General features: G+C 40.2%; 1 protein-coding gene across 1 annotated transcript in view; it reads right to left on the bottom strand.

Moving 5' to 3' along the window:
* CEP162 (centrosomal protein 162) overlaps window positions 1-10625 on the bottom strand; it is a 94234-nt gene extending 83609 nt beyond the window's left edge. The window contains exons 1-2 of the mRNA XM_061206869.1: window positions 10367-10625; window positions 9157-9272 (exon numbers count right to left, since the gene is read on the bottom strand). Of these exons, the coding sequence (XP_061062852.1) occupies window positions 9157-9213 (57 nt within the window). The 5' untranslated portion in view covers window positions 9214-9272; window positions 10367-10625. The remainder of the gene's footprint in view (window positions 1-9156; window positions 9273-10366) is intronic.
* Window positions 10626-13056: the final 2431 nt, after the last annotated feature.

Genomic DNA, 13056 nt, shown 5'->3' with positions numbered 1-13056 from the left:
ATTGTATAGTATAAGAATGGACACTCAAGTCTACCCTACTTAAAAAAACGAAAACAAACAAACAAAACAAAGCAAACAGGCAAAGTTCCTTACTCCTACCTCCCTTTCATTCTACCTATCACCTTTCCTTTATGTACATTCTAACTTCTCCAGGTCACTGTTAAACCCCTTAAAATCTGGTCCCCATCCAAAACAGCTCTCCTTAGTCACCACAGGCCGCCTACATGCCACAAATAAAGGATGACTGTCAGTCATCTCCCTGATCATACCATGGAGTTTGACATGGTGACCAACTCTCACTTCCTGAAAATCTCTCCCTTTGACCTCATAGCACCACCTCCTCCAGGTTATACTTCACCTCTGTGACCTTTCCTAACCAACTCTGATAGCTCTTGGTCCTTTTGCCCTTTTCTTTAACACGAGACTTCCCCAGGACTCTGCTCTTGGTCCTTTTTATCCTTATTCTACACACTTTTTCTGGAGAAGAAACCAACGTTTATTAATTACTTGCCTGTTCTATGTCAGGATCTATACTCAGGTTATTTCAGTCTTTAAATAATCCAGCAGAGATTTACTGATGGGGAAGTAAGCTCAGAGAAGTTAAGCAACTTGCCCAGGTTGCGACTATCAGTAAGTGATACAGAGCTGGGATTCAAACTTGGGTTTCTCTAACTAAGGCCTGTCCACTTTCAAATACTCTATATGGTCCCCCAACTAGGACATTGGTACCTGGGGCACTTCTTAAACTTCTGAGATGACTACACACACATTTCCACCTGCCAACCAAACAACTCTATCCCAATGACTTGTAAGAATGCCATTTTTAAATCTTCAAAAAGAACTCACTGTCTTCCTTGACCACCAGGCAGGATGAGGGGAGGAGAAAAGAAAAAGTATTCTTTACTCCATCTGAATTTTAGTTGCATCACCTTCCACACAGTCTTATACTTCACTGTCACCCTGAAATGTTCCATTTCTCTCTCCTTTCTATCTCTCGCTGTTTACCAAACTCTGACAATGTGCCTCAGATTCAGTTTTTTCCTCCTAAACCCATGGCTACGTAAAAGTGTGAAAGAAGGACTATAGGTTTTTGGAGCCAGACAGATCTGAGTTCAAACTTTTAACTTCAAAATAAGCTAGTTCTGTTGCTTAGGGAAAATTACGTCTCTTTTCAGTTTATACATATATAAAACAAGCATGGCGACACTGACCTTGCAGGGCTGTGGCAAAGATCAGCAAAGAAACAGAGAATGCCCATCCTACTGTCTAATACACAGTAGGTATTCTCACTTCTGACAATCTTCCACACTGCTTTCTAGGCTACTATCATTAAAAACGAAACAAAACAAAACAGCTGGCCCCCCAGTTAACAACAGTGCTCGTGAGGATATGGAGAAACTGGAACCCTAATATTACTAATACACTTCTGGTGAGAGTAAAATGGCACAGCCATTGAGGAAACAGTCCAGCAGTTCCTCCAAAGGTTAAACATAGAGCTACCATATGACCCAGCATTCCCACTCCTAGGTATACACACAAGTGAAAACATACAACCACACAAAAACTTATATACAATTGTCATAGCAGCATTATTCATAATTGCTAAAAAGTGCAAAGAACTCAAATGTCCATCAGCTGATAAGTAGGTAAACAAAATGTGGCAAATCCATCCAATGGAATATTATTCAGCTATAAAAAAGGAATGAGGTACTGATAGATATGACAACATAAATGAACCTTGAAATTGTTACGTTAAGTGGAACAAGCTGTAAGAAAGACCCATATGGAATCGGATAGGAAGGGAAGAAAAGTGATCAGGTCAGGACCTGTTTCCCAGGGAAGGGACACAGAAAAGGAAGGGGATTAAAAGGCTTGGAAACCCACTCTGGGGAGTAGGTGGCTAGAACCACATATTGAGGGCCACAGCCCTGGGGTCTGCCACTGGGAAGATGAGTCCCCATAGCTGGTTATAAAATCAGTGGGACCGACAGTGGGGCTGTAAGAAACCAAGACTCTGCTCGTGAAGAGTGTGCACATGTTTCCTTACTCCCGAAACAAGGTGGAGGAAGCAGAATGAAAGTGCACGGGACTCTGGCTGCTTTCCTATGACCACCCTGGCACAAGCCCTGGCCCAAGCCAAACCCTTACTCCAGCCCCTCCTGCTCCAGCACTACTCCTCTCTGGGGCAAAGATGACAATGTGACAATGCTGGGAGAGGAAAGAGTACATGCTTACAGGGAACAGAACCAGCTGGGACCCAACCCTCAGGGTTTCTGCTCCAGCACCTTGGGACTCGCTCCCACCCCTCAGAGGGTGGTGTTGGCCACTGAGCAAGGAGAAGCCCTGGCTCACACCTGACTCTGCCTTGAGCCCCTTCATCTCCAGTCCCACCTCTTACCAAAGTGATGGCTGCTGGCACACCCTGGAGAAAGACACAACTCAGGCTCACGTCAGATCCAGCTCTCCCACCAAAGCCACCAGGCACATGCAGACTGCACAGGGACACTCCCACAAAGGGGCACCCCTTCAAGATGGGAATAGGTAACTGTTTCACTTAATTTCATAGAGACAGAGAATGTTAAACAAAGTGAGAAGACAGAAGAATTTGTTTCAAACAAAGGAACAAGAAAAACAACTAATGAAACAGAGATAAATAATTTACCAGGTAAGAAGTTCAAAGCATTAGTAATAAGAATGCTGAAAAAGGAATAGATGAACACAGTGAGAATTTTAACAAGAAACTAGAAAATATAAAAGAACCAGCCAGAACTGAAGAATACAACTGTAATGAAAAACACACTAGAACGAATTAACAGCAGACTAGGTGATACAGAAGAATGCATAAGTGATATGGAAGACAGAATAACGGAAATCACCCAATCAGACATGAAAAAAAAAACAAATTTAAAAAATGAAAACAATTTAAGGCAACACTGAGATACCATCAAGTGTACCAACATTCATATTATAGGTGTCCCAGATGGAGAAGTCAGAGAGAAAGGAGTTGAAAATTTATTTGATGAAATTATGGCTGAAAACTTCTTGAACCTGAATAAGTAATCAGATATCCAGGTATAGAAGGCACAGAGAGTCCCAAATAAAATGAACCCAAATAGACCCATACCAAGACATATCACAATTAAAGTGTTATTAAAATGTTAAAAGTTAAAGATAAAGAGATTATTCTAAAGGCAGCAAGAGAAAAACAAAGAGTCGCATACAAGTGAACTCCACCCCCCAAAACCTATCAGCTGATTTTTCTGCAGAAACTTTGCAGGCCAGAAGGGAACGGCATGATATATTTAAGGTGCAAAAGGGAAAAACCTAAAACCTAGGATACTCTACCCAGCAAGATTATAATTTGGAATTAAAGGACAGATGAAAAACTTCTCAGACAAGCAAAGACTAGAAGAGTTCATCAATACTAAATTGACCCTAAAGGAAATGTTAAAGGGTCTTCTCTCAGTGGAAAAGAAAATGCTACAACAAGAAGTAGACATGTATAGGAAAATAAAAACCCCTCTAATAATGACAAATATATAGTAAAGGCTGTGGATCAACCACTTAAATAAGCTAGTACAAAGATTCAAGACAAAAATTGCATAATCAGCTATAACTATAATAAAAAGGTAAGGGATAAACATGAAGATGTAAAATATGACACAAAAACACAAAATGTTGGGGAGGGGAGAAAAAAATGTAGAACTTTTAGAATGTGTTTGAACTTAAATGACTACCAGTTTAAAACAAGTAGATATAACCATAGATCAACATATATGAACCCCATGGTAACCAGAAATCAAAACCCAACAATGGACACACAAAAACTGGAGAGAAAGGAGCACAAGCATACCACTAAAGAAAATCATCAAACCACAAGGGAAGAAACAAAAAGAAGGAGAAAAGAACAGAGAATAAGTACAAAAACCAGAAAAAAGTAACAAAATGGCAGTAAGAACATACCTATCAATAATTACTTTAAATGTGAATGGACTAAATGCTCCAATCAAAAGACACAGGGTGGCTGATTGGACAAAAAAACAAGACCCGGCTTCCCTGGTGGCGCAGTGGTTGAGAATCTGCCTGCCAATGCAGGGGACACGGGTTCGAGCCCTGGTCTGGGAAGATCCCACATGCCACGGAGCAACTAAGCCTGTAAGCCACAATTATTGAGCCTGCGCGTCTGGAGCCTGTGCTCCGCAACAAGAGAGGCCATGATAGTGAGAGGCCCGTGCACTGCGATGAAGAGTGGCCCCCACTTGCCACAACTAGAGAAAGCCCTCGCACAGAAACGAAGACCCAACACAGCCATAAATAAATAAATAAATAAATAAGTAAAATTCAAAAAAAAAAAAAAAACAAGACCCATCTATATGCTGCTTACAAGAGACTCACTTCAGAGATAAAGACACACACAGACTGAAAGTGAGGGGTTAGAAGAAGTTATTTCATGCAAATGGAAACAAGACAGCTGGGGTAGCAATACTCATATCAGACAAAACAGACTTTAAAACAAAGTCTATAACAAAAGGCAAATAGGGCATTGTATAATGATACAGGGATCAATACAAAAGAGGATATAACATTCATTAAAATATATGCAACTAATATAGGAGCATCTAAATATATAAAGCAAATGTTAACAGCTATAAATGGAGAAATTGGCAATAATACAAAAGTAGTAGGGAATGTTAATACCCAATTTACATCAATGGACAGATCATCCAGACAGAAGATCAGTAAGGAAACACTGGCCTTAAATGACAAATTAAACCAGATGGACTTAATAGATATCTACAGGATATTCCATCCAAAACCAGCAGAATACACATTATTTTCAAGTGCACACAGAACATTCTCCAGGGCAGACCACACTCTAGGACACAAAAACGTCTCAACAAATTTCAGAGGACAGAAATTATATCAAGCATTTTTTCCGATCACCATGGTATAAACTAGATATCAATTATAGGAAGAAAAATGGGAAAGACACAAACGTGGAGACTAAATGACATGCTACTAAAAGAACAATGGGTCAGTGACAAAATCTAAGAGGAAATCAGAAAATACCTTAAGATAAATGAAAATAAAAACACAACTTTCTAAAATTATGGGATGTAGCAAAAGCAGTTCTAAGAGGAATGTTTACAGTGATACAGGCCTACTTTAAGAAACAAGAAAAATCTCAAATAAACAACATAACCTACCATCTAAAGGAATTAGAAAAAGAAGAACAAAGTCCAAAGTCAGCAGAAGAAAGGAAATAATAAATACCAGAGAGGAAATAAATAAAATAGAATAAAAAAAAATAAATAAATAAATTAAATAAATAAAAAAGATCAATGAAACCAAGAGTCCTTAGTCACGGCATGAAGGCTCCCTAGTTATGGCATGTGAATTCCTAGTTGCAGCATGCATGTGGTATCTAGTTTCCTGACCAGGGATCAAACCCGGGCCCTCTGCATTGGGAGCGTGGAGTCTTATCCACTGCTCCACCAGGGAAGTCCCCCCAAAAATTAAGAAAACTGATAAGCCTTTAGCCAGGGGCTCATCAAGAAAAAAGAGAGAGGACCCAAACAAACAAAATAAAAAAGAAAGAGGAGAACTAACAACCAATATCACAGATAATAAAATCGTAAGAGAATACTACAAACAGTTACATGTCAACAAATTGGACAACCTAAGAAATGGATTAATTTCTAAAAACATACAATCTTCCAAAACTGAATCAGGAAGACACAGACAATCTGAACAGACCAATCACTAGTAGTATAATTGAATTAGTAATCAGAAACTTCCAGCAAACAAAAGTCCAGGATAGCTTCACAGGGGAATTCCACCAAACATGTAAAAAGCTAATATCCTTCTCAACCTATTCCAAAAATCTGAAGAGAGGACACTCCCAAATTCATACTACAAGGTCACCATTATCCTGATATTAAAAACAGACAAAGACACTACAAAAAAAGAAAACTGCAGGCTGATATCTCTGATGAATATAGATGCAGAAATCCTCAACAAAGTATTAGCAAACTGAATTCAACAATATATAAAAAGAATCATACACCATGATCAAGTAGGACTTACTCTAGGGATGCAAGGATGTTTCAATATTTGCAAGTCAATCAATATGATACACCACATTAACAAGTCACATGATCATCTCAATAAATACAGAGAAAGCATTTGACAAAATTCAATATCCATTCATGACAAAAACTCTCATCAAAGTTGGTATCTAAACTCATATCACAACATAATAAAGGTCATTTATGACAAACCCACAGCTAACATCATATTCATTGGTGAAAAACTGAAAGCTCTTCCTCTAAAATCAGGAACAAGATAAGGATGCCCACTCTCACCACTTCTATTTAATAAAGTATTGGAAGTCCTAGCCAGAGCAATCAGACATGAAAAGAAATAAAAGGCTTCCAAATTGAAAGGGAAGATGTAAAGCTGTCAGTATTTGCAGATGGCATGATACTACATATAGAAAACCCTAAAGTCTTCACCAAAAAACTCTCAGAATTAATAAATGGATTCAGTAGCTTTGTAGGATACAAGATTAATATACAGAAATCTGTTGCTTTTCTATACACTAATAATGAACTATCAGAAAGAGTTAGAAAACCATCCTTTTTAATATCATATCCAAAAGAATAAAATACATAGGAATAAACTTAATCAAGGAGGTGAAAAACTCATAGTCTAAAAACTATAAAACATTGATGAAGGAAACTGAGGATGATACAATGAAATGGCAAGATAGCTCGTGTTCATGGATTGAAAGAATTGATATTGTTAAAATGTCCATGCTACCCAAAGCAAGCTACAGATTTAATGCAATACCTATCAAAACATGTATGACATTTTTCACAGAACTAGAACAAATAATCCTAAAATTTATACGGAACAACTAAACACCCTGAAAAGCCAAAGCAATGTTGACAAAAAAGAACAAAGCTAAAGGTATTAAGCTCCCTGACTTCAGACTATACTAGGAAGCTGCAGTAATCACAACAGTGTGGTACTGGCACAAAAACCGACACATCCATCAACAGAACAGAACAGAGAGCCCAGAAATAAACCCATGCACTTATGGTCAATTAATCTACAACAAAGAAGGCAAGAATTTACATTGGAAAAAAGACAGTCTCTTATTGAAGTAAGTGGTGCTGGGAAAACTGGATAGCTACATGTAAAAGAATGAAATTAGAACATTTTCGCACACCATATATCAATAGAAAAATAAACTCAAAATGGAGTAAAGACCTAAGTATAAAACCTGAAACCATAAAACTCCTAGAAGAAAACATAGGCAGAACACTCTGACATAAATTGTAGCAATATTTTTTTGGATCTGTCTCCTAAGGCAAAGGAAACAAAAGCAAAAATAAACATATGGGACCTAATCAAACTTAAAAGCTTTTGCACAGTAAAGGAAACCATTGATAAAATGAAAAGAACCTATAGTACGGGAGAAAATAATTGCATATCATATGACCAATAAGGGGTTAATATCCAAACATCTCATATAACTCAATATCAAAAAAAAAAAAACAAAAAGCCAACCTGATTAAAAAATGGGCACAAGATATACACATGGCCAACAGGCACACGAAAAGATGCTCAACATCGCTAATCATCAGGGAAATGCAAATCAAAACCCCAAATAGGTATCACCTCACACCTGTCAGAATGGCTACAAATAGCAAATGCTGGTGAGGATGTAGAGAAAAGGGAACCCTTGTACAACATTAGTGGGAATGTAAATTGGTACAGCCACTATGGAAACAGTATGGAGGTTCCTCAAAAAACTAAAAACAGAACTACTATATGATCCAGTGATTCCACTCCTAGGTGTATATCCTAAGAAGACAAAAACACTAATTCGAAAAGATAAATGCATCCCAATGTTCATAGCAGCATTATTTACACTATCAAAGATATGGAAGTGTTCATCAACAGATGAATGGATAAAGAAGGTGTGGTATACAGATATGATGGAATGTTACTCAACCATAAAAAGAATGAAATTTTGTCATTTGAAACAACATGGATGGACCTGGAGGGTACTATGCTTAGTGAAATAAGTCAGAGAAGAACAAATACTGTATGTTATCACTTATATGTGGAATCTAAAAAAATAAAACAAATGAATATAACAAAGCAGAAAACAGACTCTCAGATATAGACAACAAACTAGTGGGTACCAGTGGGAAGAGAGAAAGGAGGAGGGGCAAAATAGGGGTAGGGGTAGGGATTAAAATGCACAAACTACTATGAATAAAATAAATAAGCTACAAGTATATATCATGCAGCACAGGGAGTACAGCCAGTATTTTATAATAACTTTAAATGGAGTATAATCTATAAAAATTGAATCACTGTTTGAACTAATATAATATTGTACATGAACTATACTTCAATAAAAAAAAAATACAGCTGTCATGTCAAAGACCATTCATTCTTATGGGAGGCAGAAAAGAGAGCTAAACAAGTGAAATAATGAATGGTTCTAAGAGCTATATGGAGAATTAAGTACATGGTATAAGAAGGAACTTGGTAGTTACCTTTTTACTGGATCAACAGAAAAAAACCTCTCTTAGGTAGTGATTTTAAAAAGAGATCTTCACCAGCCAGGTAAAGGATAGAGGAACAGACAGCATTATTGGCAGAGGGAACAATACAAAGCTCCTAATGTGAAATGAGCTTGGCGTGTCTGGAGGAGAAAAAAGGCATGAATGGAAAAGAGGGAAGAGCAGTGTATAGTCAGTGAGGTGGGCATGAGCAAAATCATCCAGGGTTTTGTAAGCCACAGAAAGGAGTCTGGATTTTACTCTATATGTGATGGGAGGCCAATAGAGTGTTTTCCATTGGAAGTAACAGAGTCTGATTTATGTGACAAACCACGCTGGCAGCAGTGTGGTGAAGGAATGCTTGGACAGTACGTGGGAACTGTTGCAGTAGCCTAGTGAGATGATGATGGTGTCCTGGATTAGGAAAGTTGCAGTGAAAAGGGAGAGAACTAGAGGGATGATAGATATATTTTGGAAACAGGTGACAGAGCTTGATGATAGGCTGATTGCATCCTAGAAGAACGAGTTTCTTGTGGGACAATTTACAATATAGCTTTTAAAAATATAAACTTACCTCTTTCATGAACTGTTCAAACTCTTCATCCAGCTCTTCTTTGGAATAGTGGGCCATTATCAATAATTTTCCCTTCCCAAAGTAAACATTCCGAAGTATTTACAACACTGGAAACACTAAATGGCAAGAGATAATAAACATCCTTTAAGGAAATCCAAATCACATCATAAAAACCGTCAGACTTGAACTTCAGACATTTCTCTTATGATTTAGCATATACACACAATTACTGACCAGTAAACTGGACAAGAGATTTCTAATTCATTAATAAAACTGACTTGGAAAAGCAGCTTTCACAGTTTGACTTAGAGTTGAGAATTACATTTTCATTCTTAACATCCAGTTGTTAAAAAGTGGCCTCAAGAATATTTCCTAAATCTATGCATATTAGCGTGTGCGTGTGTGTGTGTGTGTGTGTGTGTGTGTGTGTGTGTGTGTGTTATTTAACATCCCTTAAACAAACCAGGGCTTCTCAAGGAAACTTTTAAAAAGTAAAAACTGTTTTACTTTTAACAACAAAAGACTGTTTCCCTTTTGCAAAGCGCAGGACAGAGTTTGTGCCATCTTATCATTCAGCTAGTTATTTATCAATCCATATTAAAAAGTTTTGAAAAATAGACTGTTTCCTGATATGGGGGCGTTTCCAGATACAAATTTCTGGATTAATACCGTAAGACTCAGAATCTACCTAAAACAAAGTTAATGGAGCAAATTAGAACAAATTATGTTTCTCTTGGATGGAGGGAAGGTCAACAAAAACTACGCAACGGTGACTTGCAATGCTCAACTCTCCCCAGTCTCCCTAAAGAATCCAACTTCGGATCTGCGCCAGCTTCTGGACCGTAACTCCATGAGGCAGCTCCGACCTCAGCTTCCTTTTGTGGAGGCGGGAGGTGTGGAGATCTGGACAATACTTTGCTCAGCCTGCGCGGTAACACCTCCTCCCCCTCATCTGCATTTCTGTTCAGTTCAGTGTGTGGGCGGTTAAGGTCTTGGTCCCAAACTGTGGGTCAAATGCGGGTCCCACTCAGAGGGTCCCAGGCCCCAGGAAGCGCGAGTTCCGGAGTCGGCGGGAAGACAAAGACGCGCCCGCAGCGGAGCCGGGGTGGAGGAAGGGAGTGACCCGAAACTAAAGCCCTGAGCAGCGGGTCTGAGCACAGCCTGGGCCCTGCTGAACCGAGTGGGAAGCAAGTATGCACGCCTCACCTACCTTTGCTTCTGAATTCCCCGCTTTCCCGGACGGGCTGAGGGGGCCCAGCAGTTGCCAGGGTAACTGACTTCAGCTGCCAGGCTCTGGAGTCACATGACCGGAGCTGGTCACGTGGCTCGCGGGAGCAGAGGGGCAGCGGTGAGTGTCTCTTCGGCTCTACGAGCGCAGGGTGGAGTGGTCGTGGCTCAGCAGGATGATCTGGCGGGTTGGAGCCGCCGCCGCTGCTGCTGCACCAGTGGAGACTCCGTGGCCTTCTCTGGGCTCCTTGGGGCGGTGGATGGACGACAGGGTCGCGAGCGTCGTAACGGGCGTGGTGGGTGTGGCAGGTGCGCCCGTGGCTTCCTGGGCAATGTAGTTTAGCTCCCCTGCTCCTTGTCTTTCCGCATTTCTCTTCCCTTCTCACCTCTCCCTAATATTTGCCTCCCGTGTCGTTTCAGCTTTCTGCTTTACAAGCGGAAGCCTTGAAAAAGTTTAACTTACTGGGTGATTTCCTTCACGTGCAAAGCCCTGCGTGGGCGTTGTGCGAGAACCTGTAACCTTTGCTGAAGAACTCTGTTGCCAATATAGGGACTCTGTTCCACCATCTAGTGGACAAGAAATTGAAAATACACAGACACACCCCAAGTCCTACCCATATCAGAACATCGCTATGGTTCCCCATTACCCCTCCTTTCCCCCCATTCTATAGCGGCATCTTACAATTACTTTCTTGGATTTTTATTTTATTTTTGCTATTCCTTCCTCTAAAAAAATAAGAACACAACGCACGTTGGAGTTTCAGAGGACAGCATTTAGGATACAAAAAGTAAAAGCGACAGCAGTTGAAAGCGTTGCTGGTGGCAGACATAGTTAAGGACCTCATCATGTCCGGCCTGAACTTTTCTTTCAGCAAGTGTTTATTGCGATACAAATGTGTACATGCCAGAACTGTGCCCTATGATAAAGATTCGAATAATAATAGAGATTTTTAAAAGCTACTATTTACTGAGCACTTTAGTTGTTAGGAGCTGTGCATGCATTACTTCACTTAATCTTTACAATCTACAAGACAATTCAATTAAGTTTATACTTTTGTTTCTAATATGTGCTGCGTGGGCGAAGACAGTCATAATCCCTGCCCTAACAGTCTTTGGTCTAGTGGAGCAGATAAGTGATCGGACAATTGCAATTCTGTATGACCACTGCTATTGTAGAAGAAGTAGGGTGTGGTTGGAAGACATTAGAAGCCACCTCAACCTCTGAGAAGATGGAGAAAGCTTCTTTCTCACTGAAAATGGCCTGTCTCCTCTTTATCAACCCTTGCTGACTTCTACTCATCCCTTAGGTGGTTTAAGTTTCAATTTAGCCCCCATTTCCTCCAGGAAGCTTTCTCCACCCATCCCTACTAGGAAGCGTTTTGCAAATTCGGCCTCCTTCCCACTAATTCACACATTCGTAGTAGCCTCAGATCTTCTTGGCCTCGTTTTTTACTCTCGCCACAGCTACTGGGACCACTGCCACTCAGGCTGTCACTAGCTACACACAGGTGTAGCTTGTCCGTGTGCCTGCCTGGAGCTTGCAGTGCGGACTGCTTGCTTTCTGATACGTGGGACTTCTCTGATCCTTGTGGGTAACCATTCAGCACTCAACATTTGCAACTTAGAAGTGGGGGACTTAACCTCTACAGGCTCAAGCTTGATCAGTGGGGGCTGGAGCTGATGAACAAACGATTCCCCTTATTGACCCTGGACAGTGTTGATACTCATTTCATAAGACTAATCAGAATGTCCTCTGTGATCCAGAACCAGTTGTTCACAACAGAGACCAACTTGATAGCACATTCTTGTATTGGCTTTCCATCCTTCTCTACGTCATTCTCCTTGTTCATGGCTACTGCTACTTGGCAACCCATTCCTGAGTAAATTACTCTCATGCAGAGCTCTGTCTCATGTTCTGCTTTCAGGCAAACACTAGGAAAGATAGATAGATCAGGATTAGCCCTGGAAAATGGACCATTAGGATGGGATTTAGGAACTGAGTAACTCAACAGTCAGATGGCAATGAAGATCCCACTGCTAATGGGAAATGGGGTGGTGATAACCATTGGAACACAGCTCTATGATTATCATATGAGGTTCATTGGGCATAGGTACAGCTGGAAAATGAAGGGTTGACTCATATACTTTCTGTTATACTTGAATGGTATGGTGGCAGTGGTAATTATAAGGATGACTGGATTTTTATTGATTTCTTTGAATTCTTTGAAATAAGGAAAACGACTGGCTCAGGTCAGCCAAAATCGATTCAAGGCACATGGTAAATGCCAAGGGCCTCTATCAGCATTTGAGGAGATCATCATTTTCTGCTGCATAGGTGCAAAGGAGAATGAAGACACAGCCTCTTTGGGTGTCCTGAGTTAGGGCCCTGGTTGAAAACAGTTAAATCCTGAAACCAGGAATATAGACATTTGGGTAAATGATTCTGGGAATCTTGAATTCTCAGATTTCCCTGAACTCTCCACACTGGCAGAAGCAGTCCCATTCCCTTTGCTAAAAGAGAGCATCCTCCTATTGCCTGAAGAGCCTGCAAAGACTTAGAGACCCTCATATCAGGAAGGCAACTCACAAGATGACACTTGTCCTCTTCAGGATCCAGTCCTGCCACCACTCACCATCTCCATGCCAGTGATCAGGTCAGGTCTCAGACATCTT

The sequence above is a fragment of the Eubalaena glacialis genome, chromosome 12 (assembly GCF_028564815.1).
Source record: "Eubalaena glacialis isolate mEubGla1 chromosome 12, mEubGla1.1.hap2.+ XY, whole genome shotgun sequence".
Classification (NCBI taxonomy): domain Eukaryota; kingdom Metazoa; phylum Chordata; class Mammalia; order Artiodactyla; family Balaenidae; genus Eubalaena; species Eubalaena glacialis.
Note: the sequence above shows the minus strand (reverse complement) of the source record. Positions and strands in the feature narration are given on the sequence as shown.